Genomic DNA, 21535 nt, shown 5'->3' with positions numbered 1-21535 from the left:
GACAGCTCTCCCAAAGAAGAAGGGGAAAGGGAAAAAAGAATATCTATGAATGAACCAGAAGGTACATGAACACAGAGAGGAGTTTGCCTTCCCTCAGCTGGCTCCCTGGACTGCAAGCAGCCCAGCAAGCCAGGCAAAGAAGTGGGAGTGGCACTTCTCTCTCTGAGGCTAGTGCAGGGGTAGAAGGAGGTACCCACCATCAGGCTCTCTAGATTGCAAGCAGCCCAGAGAATCAGCTGGTATGTGGAAGTGCTACTGTAGCTACTGCAGACATAGTAGGAAGTGCCCAACTAGACATGAGGGTTGTCTTTCTGCCTCAGTGGCTGCCACAGAGTGAGTGAGGTATCCACTAGCTGGTGCAGTGGACTTCATACAGCCCAGCAAGTCCATGGTGGGAAAATGGTTGCACATTCTCTGTTTCTGTGGCTACTGTGCATATACAAGGAGATACCCAGCAGCTGGCTTGCTAGACTTCACACAGCCCAAATGGTAGTGATGTGGAATGTTCCTCTCTTTTCCTGTGGCTTCTGGAGCAGGAATGTTGTGATAATACAATGGAAGAGGGGACAAGAATTCATTCTGAGATTTTTATAAGATTTCAGCAATTTTTACAAGACTGTTTTACAAGGTTATGATAATAATCTTCTAAAATACTAATTCATGCAATAGTCAAATATTGCATAGCTCACAATTTTAATGCTAGTACCTCTTTTCGTTCACAAAGTAGAATTTTTGCTCACAACACTCCACAACTTAGAAGGAACATTGGACTCCTGATTGCAGATACGCAGCATGCAGGCACAGATCATTTTTAGCTGTCAGAGTTTGTCATAATATCAATCCAAAGTAGAAATACAAATTAGACCAAATTCACAACTTCAGGTTTATGGAGAAATCCAAGAGCATGATTCTAGAGCACATGCTAGGGTCAGAGACAGGGGAATCAGTCCAGAATACAGGCTGCAAGGCCAATAACTATTGGATTCATTGCTTCCACACAACCACTCCTTTTTGGGCTGCTTTTAAATATCATTCTAAGTACCTGCTGGCCACCTCAGCCCTGCTCCTGCAAACACTCTTCGTCACTGATGTGAAGCTTGTGCTGTGTTGCCAACCTGGCACTGTTCCTTGTCTTGTGCTTCCCTATTTTTTTCCTACGCTGTTTCCAAGGCTCTGGTGACCAGCAGATGACTATTGCCAACTCAGGGCTGAAGGGCTGTTGTACTGGTACTTGGTTGCAGATTTGTGTCTGGTCTCCTCCTGAGCAATATGAAAGGATAGGATAGAAATAAAAAAATATTATGAATTATATTATTACTAGGAAAAAAGCCCATTGTATAAGAAATACAATGGGCGCTAGCAGGCAGGGGCAGAGCGAGGGACAGGCGAGGGTAGCGTGAAGGAAGGAAGTCTTGGCGGCGGCCCGGGAAAGGAGTGGAGAAGGGAGGCCGTGGCTTCGCGCGGCGGCTCCCTGGCGGCCTGGTGCTGTGCGTGGCGGCGGCTCCTCTGCGGTGTCTGGTTTTCGGCGGCCATTAGGCAAGGGAGCCCCCGGCAGCCGCACTGCGCGCGGCTGGCAGGGGTTCCCTTGCCGGCAGCCTGAAGCGTCGGAGGCGCTTTGCGCTACACACGGCTCGCAGTTGCTCCCTTTTCGCCAGGGCGGGAATCGGTGGGGCCCCACCAATGGCCTGTCCAGAGGAAGGGGCCAATCAGCACCCTTCCTCATCCCGGACCAAGCCCGCCCTAACTCCTCCCCCTAAGCCCTTACGGCTTTATTTAGTCCACAGCGCCCGCGGCACTGCGGGCTATGTTAAGATTGTGTCTCTAACACTGGCTGTATGCTGACTACCTCTTCCTCAAAAGAGTCCCTCTTCTGCTGGAGCTGATTTGACCCATGATACTCCCACCCACAAAGTATACCCAAGTAGAAGATGATAACTCCTTTTGCAGAGCCCCCAAAGGAAACAATAGTTGTCTTTTTTGAAGTAAATATGATTAAGTCCACTTAAAAAGCACTGTGCAGATAGAGAAGTTCCAAATATTTGGAAGTATGTGGTCCTAATTGCCTCCGTATCAATAAACACTGTCAGGTTTCATCAGCTTTTCAGAACAAATAGATTTTGATCAAAACTACTTATAAATGTGGAAACATTTCATTTTTTCTTTGCTACTATATTATCGTTTGAGTAAACTAGCTTAAATAGGAATAATTGTTCACCTTTATAATTGACATTAAATACATATATCCATTTGCAGTAAATCAAACATGAACAAAACTATATAATGAATTCCAGTAGGTTAGTGGAGCCTTTTATGCTGATTCATAAGCTCCTTCTTTGTGATGGCAACATAGTTTCTCCTCATTCTTTATGGATAGTATCTCAGAAGTACCAATGGAATGGGTTCAAACAGATAAAACAGTTGCATATTTTTCCTTCCAAGAGGACAAGCTTGGCTTACTCCCATCTTCATTTGTAAATGTAGATCTGCCTATTCATGATTCTGATACTGATGGTAATCTTGTTCTTCCCTCTGTCAGTTTTAGAAAGGCTGTTTATGTTCATTTGACACCTTTTTAAACAAAGTGCTATTAGTTTTTTAGAAGTTGTAATACTGCTGAGTCTGAGAAATGATGATCTCGCAGAGGCAAATTCTGCTGTAATTTCCTGAGAGCTGGTTCCTAGAGAGAGATAATTATATCTGTTGTTAACATGATTAACATGATTAGACAGCATAGTGACTGCTACTTTTTAAATACAGCTGTGTGCCCTTTATTTTCAAAGTGGATATTTATTTTTTAAGTATATTTAAAGTATATTTATTTTTCAAGCCTTTGAGATATCTTTTGTCCCCCATTCATGTTGCATTTGCTTCTGTGTAGGTTGTTGGATTTGATGCTTCCACCACAGTAGAAGAATTTCTGAATACACTCAATCAAGACACAGGAATGAGGAAACCAGCCCAGTCAGGTTTTGCTTTGTTTACTGATGATCCTTCTGGCAAGGATATAGAACATTGTCTTAAGGGAAACATCAAGGTAAAAAAAAACCCTCTTTAATGGATTCCTTGTGTTAAAAAAAAACATTCAGTTTTACATAGGCTTTAATACTCAAAATTATTTAAATGTTTTGATTTTAAACTTGTTCCTTATTGAAAGGAAAAGAGGAAAATAAATGAGTTCTTTGGGAATGTAAGGTTGTTTAATAAAGGTTAAGGAATTTAGAAAAACATTTACTTGGAAGATTATTTTTTAGTGACCATGGTTTATTATTTTTGGTGATTGTGGTTTGTACATAAGGTGGCTAGCTTCTTCTGTGGTTTTGTACTGTATTGTTACAGTTAGAATGAGGAAAGTCTTACCACTAGTGTTATTGTGGGAGGATGTAATAGTGAGTGGAGACTCTCCATAATAGAGTACCAATCCATGTGGTAAAGTTCTTTGCTTTTCATTAAGCTGTTTGTGATTTTCCTTATAGATCTGTGACATTATTTCTAGATGGGAACAGGTATCCAAAGAGCAGCATCCTGGGAAATGTGAAGGCACAAGAACAGTACGACTTACTTACAAAAACAGGTAAAAGAGAAAATAAGAAGAACCCTGAGGGTAGTTTGTTTGTTTACATTGCTAGTGTTGAAATTCAGATTAGTTAGTAGCTTCTGATCCACCGATAATCTGTCTAATCCTCTTTTAAAGCCATCTAAACTAGGCTGGCAATAGATGCTGGAAATTAGTTCCACTAATTAGTCACTAAATATCAAACTACTTAATTTCAGTGAAGAACTGGTCCCTTGGCTGTTCTGTTTTGAAAAGCGGACATAATCAAGCTGATTTTAAGCACAGGGCAATTTTTGTTAGTTGCTAGAGCAGAAAGTAGTCAGATGTCTAGAAAAGTGGTGTGTCTGATTTATATTCCTTTTGGATGCTGTTTAGATAAACATTTTTGAGACCCATTGTCTTGATTCCCTGTTTTTATTGCAGACCACCTGCAGACCCTAAAAGAGGTGGTTTAAAAAGCTAATATTATTTAATAATTAAATTGAAACATTTGTTTTCAATGTAACTTGATTACATGTACATGCCTGCTGTTACCTGCCCTGAGCCAACTGAGCAGGGTGCTCTATAAAAATAAAATTATTATTGTTGCTGTTTTTGTTACTCCTTGATAGTAGTTTTGGAAGATCCTGTTCACTGAGGTTTGAATCATAACCTCTTGCTCTTCTGTCAGATACAGGTTCATTTTGAATAGGTAAAACCCCACAGCTGCAGCATAGGAAACCAATTCAACTACTGTAGCCTAATTAATCTCTTTGTTTTCATTTGCAGGCTGTATTTTTCAGTCCAAGTCCGTGGAGAGACAGAACGGGAAAAACTGCTAATGATGTACCAGACAAATGATCAAATTCTAAATGGGCTTTTCCCTGTAAACAAAGAACTGGCACTAGAATTGGCAGCACTTTTAGCTCAGGTGACTTGTGTTTATCAGTTGTCTATTTGGTAATACTTACTGTTTTTATGACACAAAATGCTAAGTAAATGATCTATTTATATATATTTCCTCCAGGGAATCAGGGCACAAATAAGTTGGGTCAAGAGTGTTAGTGGGCACCCGTGGCCTTCATGCCTGCGTTACCTTTGCATCCAGATCTCAGTGGACAAAATCCAGTGTGTTCGTTGAGCTCACTTAAGTACTTTTACTTAAATTTGAATATATTTATTTGACAGTGTCCCAGGGTTTATAGATTCAGGTAACTATCCATGTTGGTCTGAAGTAGCAGAACGAAGTTTGAGTCTAGTGGCACCTTTAAGACCAACTATGTTTTATTCTGGGTATAATTGTGCACATGAAAGCTTATACCCAGGATAAAACTTAGGTAAAGGTAAAGGTATCCCCTGTGCAAGCACCGAGTCATGTCTGACCCTTGGGGTGACGCCCTCTAGCGTTTTCATGGCAGACTCAATACGGGGTGGTTTGCCAGTGCCTTCCCCAGTCATGACCGTTTACCCCCCAGCAAGCTGGGTACTCATTTTACCGACCTCGGAAGGATGGAAGGCTGAGTCAACCTTGAGCCGGCTGCTGGGATTGAACTCCCAGCCTCATGGGCAAAGCTTTCAGACGGCTGCCTTACCACTCTGCGCCACAAGAGGCTCTTAGTTGGGATAAAACTTAGTTGGGTTTAAAGGTACCACTGGACTCAAACTGTGTTCAGGTATTTATAGCTTAGTGTCTTCCAAAGCTCACAGATTTTTGGATTTTGACTCTTTACAACCTTTCCAGATAATTGTGGGTATTTTTATTATTACTGTTGAAGATTCATTAATCTGGCTCCATTGTAAGTATTGTGTCCCATACTCCCTTATGTGGAAGATGTATAGGTAAAGTAGAATGACCACAGCTGTATACTAGGAAATAGATTCATTGCTGCACTATAACAATCTAAGCAGCAGATCTTTCAATGTGGGGATGGGGGTGGACAGATGGACAGAATAAGCAGAAAGGTTCAGGGAAACAACAAGCATTTTGTTTCTTTTTCACTTTCAAAAGGCTACCTTCAGTTGGCTGTGCTTGAGTACACAATAGAGAGTGCTCAGCTCTCTAAAGCAGTGGTCCCTAACCTTTTTCGATTCTGTGGGCACCCTTGGACTGTGACACAGTGTTGTGGATATAACCACAACACTGGCTGACACAAGAGATGCAGCCAACCACAAAATGTCAGGGAGTGGGGTCAAGTGTAACTCCAATAGTAACTCTTTAGCATTTCAGACAGCAGCTTTCTTTAAGAGGATGTCTATTAAAATCTTACTTTCAGTCATATAATGAAGAAACTTGTGATCTCCAGCAGCCAGCCAGAAGCCCTGATGGGCAAAAGGCCCACCTGTATCCACCCACTGTCTGAAAATTCTTGATGAGCACCATGAAAGGCATGGTTCTCAACCTTGGGGTTCCAACCCCATTTGTGGGCGCCTGGTCCTTTCCTGGTGACCGCTGCGGTGGTGGTGGTGGTGGCTAGTGGCAGGCGGAGGTGGCAGAGCCATGGCACTGGCTGCCTCTGGATTGTTGTGCACCTGCACAAATGTGCACGCACACATGTGCATGCCGCAGTTGGGGTCGCAGCATGAGGGCGATTGAGAACCGCTGATGAAAGGTGTTGTCAGGTGCCACAGACACCATAGAATCATAGAGTTGGAAGGGGCCATACAGGCCATCTAGTCCAACCCCCTGCTCAATGCAAGATCAGCCCAAAGCATCCTAAAGAAAAGTGTGTATCCAACCTTTGCTTGAAGACTGCCAGTGAGGGGGAGCTCACCACCTCCTTAGGCAGCCTATTCCACTGCTGAACTACTCTGACTGTGAAATTTTTTTTCCTGATGTCTAGCCTATACCATGTTGGGAGCCCCTACTCTAAAATATTAAAATAGATTTTTAGTAAATGTCCATGGCTTTGTATCAAAATCATATAAGAAATACTTACCAGTTTGTGGCTATAATACTTATACAAATACTGTTAGCACAGCATTTGAAATAGATTAGGCATACCAGTTTAGGGAAGAATCCCAATTTTCCCATGGCCAAAATACTCTAGTTAGAATGCTGGCCAAAAAAAAGGCAGTTTCCCTGTAATTAAAGTTCTATGTTCCTACAAGATCTGACTCAGGCAGGTCAGCCCTGCTTGTACTGTTAGATCTTTCAGTAGCATTTGCCATATTCAACCATGACCTTTTAGCTCACTGTATCACCCATGACGGGATACCGGGGACAGCCCTTAAATGGCTGATCTCCTTTATCCAGGATCGTGGACAGAGGGTAGCTGTAGGAGAGAGTTTATCTAGATGCCATCAGCTCACATGTGGAGTCCCACAGGGAGCAGTCATCTCCCCTATCTTATTTAACATCTTCATGTGTCCTCGAGCTCAGCTGGTGTGGAAGTTTGGGCTGGAATGTCACCAATATACAGATGACACCCAGCTCTTCCTCCTGTAGGATGATCATCCTGATTCTCCCCCTGAATCCTTAGACAGATGCTTGGAAGCACTGACGAGGTGGCTCAGGCAGGGTCATCTGAAACTCAGCCCTTCAAAGATGAAGGTCCTGGGCAGGAAGCATCCAAGTGCGGAAGTGCTGAATGGAAGGCAACTTCCAGTAGCTCACTCTGCCAGGAACCTGGGTATGATTCTTGATGCCTCCCTTTCCATGGAGGCACAGGCCTTGAGAGTAGCATGGCAGGCCTTCTACCGTCTGCGCCAGGCCAAGCTACTAGCGCCCTACTTTGCCCCAAAACATCTAGCCACAGTAATTCATGTGACAGTCACCTTTATACTGGACTTCTGTAACTTACTCTACAGAGGCCTTCCCTTAACCTTGACCTGGAAACTGCAACTGGTCTAGAATACCATGGCCAGGATCCTTACAAATACACCAGCAACTTCACTGGCTCCTAGTTGAATTCTGGGCCCAGTTTATCTGAGAGACTGCCTCTCTGCCTACACCTCCAAAGAGAATTTTGCCACTGCCAACTGGCTGAGGACCCCTGGCCCCAAAGAAGCACATCGGGCCTCAACCCAGAGCCAGAGCTTTCTTTGTCCTGGCCTCCACCTGGTGGAACGAGCTCCCTAAAGAGATCAGAGCCCTGCCTGAACTCCCATAATTCTGCAGGGCCTGTAAAAGGAAGCTCTTCCACCAAGCCTTCGTTGAAATTGACCACCATTCAACTGCCTCCCCCCCCCCCCCCCGCTCCCAGAAATCACAGACATCCTTCCGCATCCTGGACCTAACTACCCCCTGCGGGTTCTGTTCACAAAGTTCTATTGTGTTGTTAATTGTTATGTTATTGTTATTCAATATTGGTTCTTACTGATATTGTTACTTTTGTTATTGTCATTAGGGTTACAGTGTATACCCCTATGTTTTATGTAAACCACCCTGAGTCTTACGGGAGGATGGTATAGAAATATAATAAATAAACAAATAAATAAAACACATTGATATGTGAAACAGAAGTAGTTTGGGTAGTCCATGCATCAGACATGATATGGGGAAAATGAAAGAAAGATATAGGGGGGGGGGAAAGAAATGTGTTATTTGTTATGTCAGTGTAAAATTCAAGAAAGCCACTCCATTCAGGTCCTAGCATTATTTCATAACTGGGTTTTGCCCCCACCCTCCCTGCTCGATCTTGAGATCCAGTGTGGTGAAGTAGTTAAAGAGTAGCAGATGGGTTTGATTCCTGACTCCTCCACCATATATAGCCGCTGGGTTGCAAACCATTAGGGGGGGCCTGGAGATCTTCAGTAATAACAACCAGTTTCTGGAAGTGGAGGCATATAAATCAAATAAATTTTTAAAAACCTTCCATTAGTTCAACATAATATGAAAAGCATTAAAAATACCCCAAACAGACTGTGTTCTTAGGCTTTACAGGGTAGTAATTGCTCTTGAATCCTTCCAGACAGTTGGCTGTTTCCAGCAGCAGCCACTTTTGAAGCTTTAAAGGCAACATTGCCTCTGTAGTCCAAACACAACATTAATACGTTGTTCTTCAAGCTTTCCCCTGTTGTCTATTGCCTCTACTGGGAGAAGAGCACCAGTTTTGAAACTTACGCTTGGCTGGCTCTCAGTCTATCTTACGTATGGCCACTTTAAAACAATATTAGAAGCACACAATATACTTTTTACATATGCATAATTAAATTGATTATTTTTTTGTGCCTCTAATATTTCAATTACTAAAAATGGAATGCTTCAAGCAGGTAGCCGTGTTGGTCTGAAGCACCAGAACAAATTTTGAGTCCAGTAGCACCTTTAAGACCTACAGTTTTATTCAAGTTATAAGCTTTCATCTGCAAAATGTATTTGAGAAAGTGTGCATGCACGCGAAAGCTCATACCTTGAATAAAACTGTGTTGGTGTTAAAGGTGCCACTGGACTCTAAATTTGTAAAAATGGAATCATTAATGTATATTTGACATAATTAGACTTACTAAATGGTTTAATTAATTTAATTTAATTATGTTTATGTCATCTCATAACCAAACCTCTTCATGTAATCTACTAGTGATATTCTTGAGAATTACTGCATTATAATGTAGGTTCTGAAATATATTGTATTGCTAAAATGTCTTTAATTTTCCTTACCTGTCCACTAGGTGGAGATTGGAGACTTTGAAAGGCCTTTTTCAACTCCAGCAGGACAAGGCACTTCACAGTCCAAATCTAATCAAACATTAAAACAAGTTGTGGAGAAGTTTTATCCGAAAAGATACAGGGATGGCTGCTCAGAGGAACAGTTCAGGTACACTGCTTAAATGCTTTTCTTTAACAAATCACAAAACTGTATTGCATAATGATTTTATTAAGCAATGATGTCAAGACTAGTTAGATGTGAGGTTAAATAATTTTTATTAACATATTTTTCACTTGTACATATTAAACAGTATACTGAATGGTTTTCAGCAGTGGTATTGCTGTCAGACATATACTATATTTGTGTTAAAACATGGCATCCATGATTGTAAAATGGAGGATTGCACAATTAAATTTTAACAGAGCCACTTTGCTATACAAGAGGATGCTCCTCAAATCATTTGCTATTCTGAAATACATTACCTACATAATGAGTGTTACATGTTATGTGTATGCACATTATATGTGAAACACTTTTTCAAAGCTGGGTAATCTTTTTAATTAGTTTGTACCTAGCCAGAGGATTATGGTTGTCAGTGAAAAGGATTTGTGTTAAACAATAAATATTTATTAACATTTTTGTTTTCAAAAGCTCAAGATTCTTTTGTTTCTTAAATTGACTGGCAACATTTCATAGTTCACTGCACATGAAATTCAGAATCTGTTAAGAAGTCCAATATTCAAGTTTTGGTGGTGATTTTTTTTAAAGCAGCTCTGAAATGTTTTGGCTACTGTCTGAAAATACAGTTTCTATCTGCAAAGATTTTAATGTTAAAGGAGGTCTGTGTGACCCACTCCTAGTTTTCCAATTATATATGCAAAATATCCACAAAATTCATTGTTGAAACCAAATGTATACATTTTGTCTTTTGGCATGGCACAAGCTGTCATGAGACAGAGCTCACTTCATCGGATACAAATTTTACATAATTAAATATGTATGTCTGAAACTTTGACAAGTGAATGATGGGTTGGAACACTAAATTTTATTACATATCATGGGAGGCTAATTGTCGCGTCTGGAGTAGACTGCATACATAAGCTTTTTATCAAAGGTTCCAAAAACTTTAACCTGCTGCTTTGAGCAGCTTTTCTGGAGAGGCAGTATAGAAATATTCTAAACAAATTTTTAAAACTGATTTTGTTGCTTAATATGGAATGATATTTGACATATTTTCTCCTTTGTTACATTCAAAATTCAACAACCACCTCTTTATGCTTAATGTCAATAGACAGCTTTGCCAGCGACTATCAACAAAGTGGATGGCTCTCCGTGGCCATTGTGCTGCCGACTGTGTGCGTATTTATCTTGCTGTTGTTCGAAAGTGGCCTTTCTTTGGTGCAAAGTTATTTGCGGTAAAAGTAAGAGTTTTCAGTAAATTTGGGTTTTTATTTTAACATTAATGCAAATAGTATAGTGACTGAACATTGTGTCTTGCACGCCAGTTTGATTTATTTTAAACTGGTATCTCTGGACTGAAAAGGTGAACCCATATCAGTTTCTCAGAAAAAATAAGGCTGGGATACCTTTCCATAACTTGGAAAGTACTATGGAGACACTTTGTGTTAGATATCCCATGCACTGTAAACTGAATTGGAAATCAAATAATAATGACAATTTTTCCACATGTAAGTAGACCAACTAGGGGTGTCTGGAGATTTAGAGGTGGAATCTAGGAATAGCAAAGTTTAGGGGAGGGAGGACTTTACTATAATGCCATATAATCTACTCTCCAGTGTAGCAATTTGCTCCAGAGTACTGATCTTTGTAGTCTGGAGATCAGTTGTAATTCCAGATCTCCAAACCCCACCTAGAGATTGTCAATTTAAGACTTACTTTTTTGTGTGTGTGTGTCTTGAGTATTTGACAAATATTCATCAGGTTTAGATTTTTTCTGATATTCTGCTGAGAAACAAAGTTTTGAATGGTTCAGTATTTTAATAATCGCAAATAATGCCAATATATTTTCTTTCCAGTCTCTGTCAATATCTTCACTACAGAATGCTTTTGTATGGCTTTCAGTTTATGAAGATGGCATAAACATTCTTGAATACAGCTGTATGGTAAGGCAGAAATAATTTGAGTGTTGTGCAAAAACAAATATATGAAATTCATGAGCCATGTTCATCAACCCAATCTTTTCATTCATTTTAGCAAGTTTCATCCTAGGTATTTAGCTGTCTGTCAGGGACTTTAGCTTAAAGAAAACATTTAGAAATTTCTATATGGACTGTTTAATACTGATGTAAAATATTCTAATTATTTTGCACAACAAATACTGGCCAAGATACAAAGCACCATTCATGAAAGTGAGAGGGGCCATGGAGAGTTTTCAACTCCTCCTTTCCAGAGAGCCAGTTTGATGTAGTGGTTAGGAGTGCGGACTTCTATTCTGGCATGCCAGGTTCGATTCTGCACTCCCCCACGTGCAGCCAGCTGGGTGACCTTGGGCTCGCCATGGCACTGATAAAACTGTTCTGACTGAGCAGTGATATCAGGGCTCTCTCAGCCTCACCCACCTCACAGGGTGTCTGTTGTGGGGAGAGGAATGGGAAGGCGACTAAGCTGCTTTGAGCCTCCTTCAGGTAGGGAAAAGTGGCATATAAGAAACAACTCTTCTTCTTCAAATTACTCACTGCCCATGGTTAGTGGACCCTCCAGAATAGTATCTGAAGACATGTGTCAAATGATCCTTTGTGAAATTCAGAAATGCTTTAATTGCATAGGATAATGGTAGCCTGGATATATTGAGAGCAATGTGCCTTAACAGACGTTTTATATCTTATAAAAACTTTGGCAAACAGTGTTAAAGATTCAAATTTCAATTTAAAAATGAAACTATATAACTTTTTTTTCTGAAGTAATATTTAAAATACTAGTTTTTAATTAATTTTCTACAAATAGTTTTTATTAGTAGTTTATTTTGTTCTAATTTGCCATAGCCACTGTTGGAACTGGCTGTTTCACTTACAGGCCAATCTTTTGCATGCATATTTATTCAGTAATCTTTACCAGATATATGTCCCATAGTTTTCATTGCAGCTTACTCCCAAGTAGGCATATGTAGTGTGAGCTTAAATTATATATGTTAGCCATATAATAAAAATTCTAATTTTACTTATTCGTATTTCTCTCAAAAAAGTGCAAAATCTTACAAAATATGCTATTGAGCATAGACAAACTGGTGAGCAATTCTTTTCTCTGCTTGCATTGAATTTTTTTTCTTTAATCTTTTAAGAAATTAATAGTGACCTATTTGTACAAGAACCTGATGACCTTTGGAGGTTATCAAGATGACTTTATGCTGGTGGTTAATAACATACACACACATGAAAAGCCAACTGAGAAACTCTTGTTTTCTATGACCAAACCAAAGGTTAGTATGTTTGCAAGTTATGTTAGTATGTGATAGGTAGCCATATACGAGTAATAAGTCATAATAATTTTGCCTTTTCCAATTGTTATAACAAGTTATGTTGATTATTACTAGCTTTTCAAACTTCAGTGCTTGCATGTGTGACTACTGATTCTGTAGCAGAACCCAGCATGGAAATTTGTTGCTATAAGAATAAATGCATATTTATAACTGAAGAAAGCCTTTATGTAACCTCAGATGGTATACAGTAACAAAATTCAGTGTATTATTTTAGACTAGCATCAAAGGCCATTTTTAAAAATGCGCTTGGAAAGGGGCGGGAAGAGAAGGGGAATGGGGAAGGGCCCCCTGCTCAGTGTACCTGTCACGGCCCACAGGGAGGCTCCAACCGGTGGTACCAGGGCTTTGCAGGCCAGAGGGAAGCTCCAACCCCCCCCCCCGCCAAGTCAATCCGGGAGCGTCCCTGCGGGCCGCAAAGCCCTGTTGGCAGCTCAGCTCTGGTGCCGGGGCTTTGTGGTCTATAGGGAGGCTCCAATGGCCCCCCCACTCCCTCAACCCAGGAGGCTCGCACCCCCCCCCGCGCTCCCCAAACCCAGGAGCGTCCCTGCGGGTGGCAAAGCCCCAGCGCTGGCTCTGCAAGGCAGTGCCAGGGCTTTTAGAGGCTCCAACCCCCCCTCCACTCCCTCAACCCAGGAGGCTCCAACCCCCGCCCGCTCCCTCAACCTGGGAGCATCCCAGCGGGCCACAAAGGCGTGGCGCCACCCCAGCAAGGCGGTGCCTGGGCTTTGCAGCCCGCAGGGAGGTTCCAACCCCCCCTTCCAACAACCCATGAACTCCAGGCCCCACCAGCTCCCTCAACCTGAGAGGCTTCGACACCCCCCTCGCTCTGTCAACCACGGAGCGTCCCTACAGGCCGCAAAGCCATGCCGGAGGCTCTGCAAGGCGGCAGGGCTTTGCGGCCCGCAAGAAGGCTCCAACCCCACGGCTCCCTCACAGCAGGAGCGTACCTGCGGGCCACAAAGCCTTGTCTCTGCCTCTCTTCTCCTGGGCGTTAATGAAGGCTACAGCCACAAGGCTTCTAGCAGGCAAGGAGGGAGGGCGGGAGCTGGAGCGGGAGGGCCAATCAGGATAGACCTGGACAAACAGGGCCCTGGACAGTATCATCCCAGGAGGCTGTTTCTCAAATATAGGTAAAGGTATCCCCTGTGCAAGCACTGGGTCATGTCGGACCATTGGGGTGATGCCCTCTAGCGTTTTCATGGCAGACTCAATACGGGGTGGTTTCCCAGTGCCTTCCCTAGTCATTACCATTTATCCCCTAGCAAGCTGGGTACTCATTTTACCGACCTCGGAAGGATGGAGGGCTGAGTCAACCTTGAGCCGGCTGCTGGGATTGAACTCCCAGACTCATGGGCAGACAGCTTCAAACAGCATTTCTGCTGCCTTACCACCCTGCGCCACAAGAGGCTTGTTTCCCAAATATATAAGAGAGCAAAATAGTGTTAAGGATAATTTTGCTTATGACCCCATATAATGTCTCTTTTACTATCCTGCAGTCAGGGTATGTTTTTCTACACTAGAGAGTTGCTGTTTGAAATCCATACTAGAAGATCCTGTTAATTTTAATTATTCCTTTTTGTTTGCCCTTTCCACTGCCCTCCCCATAAAAGTAAATAATCTGAGCCAGGAAGAAAGAGCAGTAGTTACTAGGTAGGTCAGAAGTAAAAGATGAAAGCTGGAATATGCAGGAGCAGAGAATGGCATTAACCACTTGGTGTTGGATATAAATGAAAATATATAAATAAATATAAGTACATAAAAGAAGATGATAGCTAAAACTGAAAAACTAAACATTTGCTTTCACTTTTAAAAAATACACTGATTTTTACCCTTTCTGAACTATATTGAGAACATGAGAAGCACACAGGCACCATAATCTCGCAGGCTGGCTTTATATCTTCCTCATAGGATTCTCCTGGAAGTAAAAAAATACTTACTTTAGAAATCTTACTTCTGCTTTAACATCATAGACTCAAAGAATCTTAGAGTTGGAAGGGGCCATACGGGCCATCTAGTTCAACCTCCTGCTCAAAGCCTAAAGCATCCAGGGCTGATTCAGCACTTACTTTGTTTTTTTTCCGGTGTGGATCCTGCTGAATCTAGATCTATTTGAACTCGGGTCTTCCTCTATCCCCCCCCCCTCCACTGAAAAAAAAAGTTTTCTGCACATGATTGGGAAAGCTCAGAACAGGGAGGGGACACAAGCACAGCAAGCGCCTTTGTTTCTTTCTTTCTTTCTTTCTTTGTTCGTTCGTTCGTTCGTTCGTTCGTTCGTTTATTTATTTATTTATTTATTTATTTATACTGCCCTTCCATACGGCTCTGGGCGGTTTATATATGAAATCATGGGGTAATTACATAGAATGGGGGGGGGGAGGATTGGAGACAGCAGAGGAGTGGGGAATAAATCCAAGCGACAAATCTCTGCTGAGAGAAGTTAGGGCTTCTGGAGCACAGTCACTTTAAGACAGAGAGGGAAGCCTTGCAACCTGGGAACCAGGAAGCTTTTGAACTTGACACCCTGGCCAATCAGGGACAGGCTGCTTTGATCCCAGGCACTTTATTCTCACAAAGCAGGAAGCTGCACACTTCCTGGTGCTGGTTTATCATATATCAGTTATTTCCACTTCTGGATATCACAGGGGAAAGGTAGGGTTACTCCGGATCAATCATCCTTGTTGCAGAGAGAAAATATAAAGCGCCCCAAATCAAAGTGGAAATCGAATCCAGTGGAGACAGGAGGGATTCATTTGAACTAGGGTTGTGTAAAAAGCCCCGTGCAGACTACACCCAGGATAAGTATCTGTCCAGCTGCTGCTTGAAGACTATCCATGAGGAGGAGCTCACCACCTCTTTAGGCAGTTTATTCCACTGCTGAACTACTGAGTGAATTTTTTTCCTGATATATAGCTGATATCATTCTCCACCTAGTTTAAAGCCATTACTTAGGTCCCATCCTCTGCTGCCAACACAAACCTTTCCCTGCCCTCCTCTAAATGACAACCTTTCAAATGCTTAAACCATATCCCCTCTAAGATACTATGCTAAGATTACAGTAATATGCAAAGTGGATTTCTCACCTTTCTGCACATCATTATATCCCCCGCAGGGCTTTATGCTTGGTGGGGGAGAATCTCTTGATCGTTCCTGGCCCTAGAGAAGCGCACCTGGCCTCGACCAGGGCCAGGGCCTTTTCGGTCCTGGCCCCTACCTGGTGGAATGAGCTCCCGGGTGAGCTGCGGGCCCTGCGGGATTTACCAGCTTTCCGCAGGTCCTGCAAGACGGAGCTCTTCTGCCAGGTTTTTGGTTGAGGTCGGGGTCAGCGAATGAGTGCCAGCATTCCCCCCCCCCCCCCGGACCTAGTAAGTTAGATCTCCTCCCCATCCTCCCTACCACTCTGATAGCAGGGGATAGGAATAATGAGAGCTTCCGCTATGTTGGGATTGTTTTTAAAGTCTTTTAATGGGTATTTTAATGGGGATAAGACTATTGTGACCCGCCACGAGCCTACGGGGAGTAACAGGAAATAAATCTAATTAATAATAATAATAATAATAATAATTAAATCACCGTGATTTAAAGGAGAAACCCATCGGCATCATGGCACCTTTCCTGGTTCCTGTTAGGTATTTTTAGAAAGTGGGTGGATCTTGGTGGGGCATTTGCCCAGTGAGGATTCTTATTGCCTGTTGGAAATCAGGTTGCCTATGCAAATGGGGGGAGGGGGAAATGCATCAGCTACTGCCAATACAACACAAGGATTTTCACTGTGTGACTGAAGGTGAGCTGTGTGTAAGCAAGACAATTAAAAAATATATGTTCATTTTAAAAGGCCATCTGTTAAGAAAAGCTTTTGTCTGAAGTGTTGAAGAGTTACTATTAAGTTCTGCATAACATAATTTCCTGACACTTTTTAGTTGGCTTCATCTCCTGCAACAGCCATTTTGTGTTCAGCTCCCCCTCCTATATCATACATTATGTCATCATATCCACCATTCTGTCTCATAATTCCAAACGGGCCGAGGACTCAAAAAGGTTGGGTGCCCTGAACTAATATTTTTAGAGCTCTTTGAATCTTGTGGTGACATTAGAATACACTTTAAGGAGACCAGTGAAAGAGTCAGCCTACAAAGTGAAGCCGATTAAAGGATCAAGCCTAAGTAGATGAGCTTGGAATCATTTTATTAATACCTCATTCAATAGTTTAAAATGTTTGAAAATGAACCAGAACCATAAAAATTTCCAAGCTGTTATTTGTTTGGGTCTTGGTGGTTTCCAAAGAAATGTGTGAATGTTAAGCTGTCAGTAAGCAGCACATTATCTTGTTTGCTTAACGTTAATTCACTTATATTTGAAGTATTTACCAGTGACATTTTTAAAAATTTCAGATTCTTGAGATCACTCTTCTTATGGCCAGCTACATTAACAATTTGCATCAGCAAAAAGGAACTGCTCACCACTTCTCTGCTCCTGCAATATTATCTCTTCAGGAAGAAAGACAAAATTGCAAGGACGTGGGTTGTCGCCCATTTTTGCTGAAGAACAGACCAACTAAAGGACCCACTTTGTTATGAAAAAGTTATACCTATGGAAATGTATAGTGACTGCTTGTTGGACAATTGCATTGTGCTGTGCTACAGGAGCACAAATAAAATAGTGGATTTTTATTATTCAACAATAGTGGTACTACCAGAAGGTTCGTTCTGGTCCAAGCTGAAAGTGATGTAAAAGATAAACTAATTAAAAAAAAACCTCTTGTGGCATCAAAATACTAGCATATCCAAATATTTAAATAGATGGGTGTTCTGATATCAACTGTATAAACTTGAAATGGCTAGTCTCCCCCCCCCCCCTATTTAAGAAAAAGAGGCCAAGTTGGTTACATACAATAAAAAGCTTTTGAGTGAAACCTGTTTTCAGGGGGATGAGTTTACATTCTGATACATTTCAGCTAAATATGGGTACATGTGTACAATCAAGAAACAGCATTAATCTGACTAACAACAAATAACCAGTGATTAATTTATTTTTATTGAAACCACCCCTTCCTATCCCCTCAAGTGATCCTATTTAATATTCCTTGATTTATTCCTTAAATTACAATTTTGAGTATGTTGGTTCAGTATTAGAGATTTTTAGAAAGTTTTCCAACACAGGCCTTTTGCTTTTAGTTCTGGGGCCCCAATATTTAAAATGAACAGTTTCAAAGTTAATTTACACATGCTTGTATGCCACTTGAGTTATTTGATTATTTAACAGCAGAGTGAATCCATACATGCCAGCTGTATTTTTTCAGTAGATTTTAACTAGAGGTGAGGTTTTTACTAGTGGTATTAGTTGAGAAGGGAAATCCTCCCACTTCCTCTTCTCTTTCTTGCCTCCCACCATCACCACTGCTTTCTCCTTTCCCTCCAACACTTTTACCTCCTCCCACCCCTGCTGTACTGTGAAAAATCTGATTGTATGGTGGTTTTGACCATAATCCCACAAGATCTCAGACTTTTAAAAATTGCTTTTCCATTCAAAGGTTATTTTTCTGCATCTTAGGCTTCTCCCAGGTTTGTAGAAATTATCTCCCCATTCTGTACCAGGGCCCATTATACAGTTTGATGATACACGGTGTGAAGTCAGGTTCATGGTTTTACATTTTCTAGAATGAAACAAGTAATAAACAAATTGAAGAAAAGAGACCCAACCTTATTTTACATATGTTTAATAGGAAGATGGGGAGCAAGACGGAGGAAGGGAAAAGGGTAGTAAAATGTTCGAAAGAAAGTGGAGAGTGTATGTTGTGTGTCAGGATATATGGTCATGAATAGAGCATGTTTACTGAGATGTAAGTTTCATTGGGCTCAGTGGGATCACTCCTCAATATGTCTGATTACATATGAAGCTGGCTTATACTGAATCAGACCCTTGGTCTAACAATCAGTACTGACTACTCAGGCTGGCAGTGTCTTTCACACCACTTACTGCCATCTTTTTAAACTGGAGGGATTGAACCTGGGACATTCTGTATGCAAAGCAGATGCTCTACCAGTGAGACATAGCCCATCCCTATTAAGATTGTAGCCACAGTGTACTAGGCAATAATAGCTGGAGTCAGTGTTTTAATCATTCTAGAAAGGCATCCTATCATTACATTACATTCATGCTACATAAAGTAATGTAATATGTTTTCAAGGTGTCATTTTATAGGAGTTCTGCAACTTTTTCCTCTTTGTCACCAGGCCCAAAAGGTTAGAATGTAACAAAATATTAATTCAAAGATAATGCTCGCTCTGAGTACCAACTGTTTTACTTTGATTTCTTTCCAAAATCTACAAATTGCCTTATTGATTCAGCACAGTTTTGTAAGTCTTGTCTTTGAAAATCAGCTGAAAGTCAGTGAATATTATATCTAGTGATAGATTTATATGGTAAATGAGTCTTAGCTGGCACACTTAGGCACTGCCTCTGAAGCCTGCTTGTAATTTTAAATAGCTACCTAGTAACTCATTTAATTTTTATGGAATTCTATGACATTATCGTTAAAGAGAAGGACTAATTTCCTCACTTACCTTGTTCTTCTATGCTGTCTGTATCTAGTCTTTTAGATTTCACTGCAGGAGCAGAGCTACTGTCTTTAATGTTTTTTTGTGTAGCGCCTGGTTACTGTACTTGCTATTGAAATAGTAATAAATAAAAATAATTAGTAGAATAAGTATTCTGATGCCAGGCAAGAAACATATGATTCTTACACATATGAAAAGTATCAAGATACTGCAGTCACTAAGGGATTAACATGCATGTATGAACTCTCTCATTCTTTAACTGTCGTGCATTTATGAACGGTACAGCATTTACAAAGAACAAATCTTTCTAGCAGAGGTGGGGGGAACTGTCTTTGATGTCAAAGAGCTTTCTTTCCTTATGAATTTGAAATGTTTCCATGTTTTTAAAATATTTCTGATGGATGATTGTAAATTACTTTTCCTTTTAAAGAGCTATGACCAAATTAAATTAGTTTTCATAAAAGATAATGTAATAAATAATGTGCAAAGGGCACTACCATCTTTTTAAACTGGTACTAAAAACATTAAAGAAGACAGATTATTCAATGTACCTCTTTGGGTGTCCCTACTGCTCCTGTAAGCAGTAGGGACACCTCTCTTATCTCTCTTATCTCTTTCTAAACTGAAGAGGGCCCAAACATAGAAGAGTTGGTTCGTATATGCTGCTTTTCTCTACCTGGAGGAGTCTCAAAGTGGCTTACAGTCGCCTTCCCTTTCCTCTCCCCACAACAGACACCCTGTGAGGTGTGTGAAGCTGAGAGAGCCCTGATATCACTGCTCAGACAGAACAGCTTTTATCAGTGGCGAGCCCAAGGTCACCCAGCTGGCTGCATGCGGGGGAGTGCAGAATCGAACCCAGCATGCCAGATTAGAAGTCTGCACTCCTAGCCACTACACCAAACTGTCTTTCATGAACAGCACAGAAAGTGGGTTACAAAGGTATTGCAGTAAAAGCAAAATAATGCATACCATAAAAATCACAATATACTACCACTCTGCTGCTATATAAAAGCACCCTCTAGGACTGTTCTATTATATTGCATTTATAATCCACTTATTAATTATGCTCTTTTGAGCATTTCAGGGCTCACATCTGGCAGAATGAAAGAAGTGCGAGAGCACTGTGAATGTACTATAAATTACATTAGTAGTAGGCAGCCTGGATCACCATGTAGAGGGGTGGGTGGCCATCCTAAGAAGTACTACAGTTGACTGGCATTTCACACTGTATCATCATGCTTTGCTGCTTGTTTCAAAGTAATTTAGTAATACCCATTGAAAGTCCATAATGTGATATCTGATTTTTTTATGGTACAGTTTTAAATGGAAGGAGTTGGTTATTATATCATAAATACTCAGCCACTACTACATGTTATTGTTCCAGTTCAGCAAAAGTGATACATGTGCAAAAGCGGGCTTTTGTGCACACATCACTTGCTAGGTCAGGACCTGATGAAAAGGTAACTTGGATGTATATCATGGTTTACATCTGAAAGCCAACGCTGCCTTTCCTCATTGTGTAGTGTTTTCAGCAGGATGTGTATTCTAAAGTAGAATCTTATAAATACAATTTTTAGATGCAAGGAAAGCTGGAGTGTCTCATTTATGGTTCAGGAGAGCACCCCATTGCATAGGTCAATCTAATCCAAAAATATAAAACCCTTGAAAATGTTTAATGAACTTAATAAAAGAGAGAGTTTAATGGAACTTGTACTTCATATAAATTAATGTTTTATAATTTTTATATTTGTAGAGTATTTGTATTTTACTTTGTGGATATTTAGCAATGTTTGTATAAGATATTTTTATATGACTAAAACATTCTAATAAAGAGATTATGAAAGAAAAGCTGTAGCATTTCATACTGAAAGATCAATCCAATGCCATTTTAATTCTATTGTCTAGTCAATGTAAATCCCTCATTTGTGAAAATATATTTATATACAAATATTAAATATGTAGACTAAGAAAAATAATAGCACAGTAAAGCTCACAATAATTTTAAAAGGCCACAATTAAACTAAGCAGCTCCAGAAGAGTAAGATATCGATGTGTCCTAATGAGAGACCTGAGAGAAGATATTTGACACTAACTTTATATTTCAAGTTGATTTTTTTAATATGTTCATCAGCTACTAAAAATTTCAGCTACTGAAGTATAGATACGAGTCAAATGAAATCCTAAAATGAAGTATATCGAACAAAAATTACTTTCACTGCCTTGGTGCAAACAGAATCCAAAACCTGTTTGCGGCATTGGTCAAGAATACGCCATACTTGATTTGTGCATAAGTACTTCACTGGCAATTCGAATTTAGGACGAAGAAGGGGCACGTCCTGCTTTATTTGTCGTTAACTTCCAATAAACT

General features: G+C 40.8%; 1 protein-coding gene and 1 long non-coding RNA gene across 8 annotated transcripts in view; one reads left to right on the top strand and one right to left on the bottom strand.

Annotated features, from left to right (window-relative positions):
- The window catches only part of PLEKHH2 (pleckstrin homology, MyTH4 and FERM domain containing H2), a 76272-nt gene extending 58793 nt beyond the window's left edge, over positions 1–17479 (top strand). For 2 of the 3 annotated variants that reach the window (XM_077337552.1, XM_077337545.1), the window contains exons 23-30: positions 2879–3034; positions 3474–3571; positions 4322–4463; positions 9140–9285; positions 10409–10538; positions 11154–11240; positions 12416–12553; positions 17002–17479. In XM_077337552.1, coding sequence (XP_077193667.1) covers positions 2879–3034; positions 3474–3571; positions 4322–4463; positions 9140–9285; positions 10409–10538; positions 11154–11240; positions 12416–12553; positions 17002–17187 — 1083 coding nt within the window. In that variant the 3' untranslated portion in view covers positions 17188–17479. The remainder of the gene's footprint in view (positions 1–2878; positions 3035–3473; positions 3572–4321; positions 4464–9139; positions 9286–10408; positions 10539–11153; positions 11241–12415; positions 12554–17001) is intronic. The other variant, XM_077337560.1, reaches the window with a different exon arrangement.
- LOC143837610 (uncharacterized) lies at positions 686–21531 on the bottom strand. 5 transcript variants are annotated; one of them, XR_013231032.1, is made up of 7 exons: positions 21261–21390; positions 19174–19276; positions 14443–14528; positions 11014–11079; positions 9129–9206; positions 2216–2677; positions 686–1260 (listed from the first exon to the last, which is right to left on the bottom strand). It is a non-coding gene; the product is annotated as an uncharacterized LOC143837610 (long non-coding RNA). The 5 variants fall into 5 exon arrangements; XR_013231028.1 differs by lacking the exon at positions 11014–11079 and having other exon boundaries at positions 21378–21529; XR_013231029.1 differs by lacking the exon at positions 686–1260 and having other exon boundaries at positions 1360–2677; positions 21378–21531.
- Positions 21532–21535: the final 4 nt, after the last annotated feature.

Source organism: Paroedura picta, chromosome 1 (assembly GCF_049243985.1).
Source record: "Paroedura picta isolate Pp20150507F chromosome 1, Ppicta_v3.0, whole genome shotgun sequence".
Taxonomy (NCBI): Eukaryota; Metazoa; Chordata; class Lepidosauria; order Squamata; family Gekkonidae; genus Paroedura; species Paroedura picta.
This window is presented reverse-complemented; position numbering and strand designations above follow the sequence as displayed.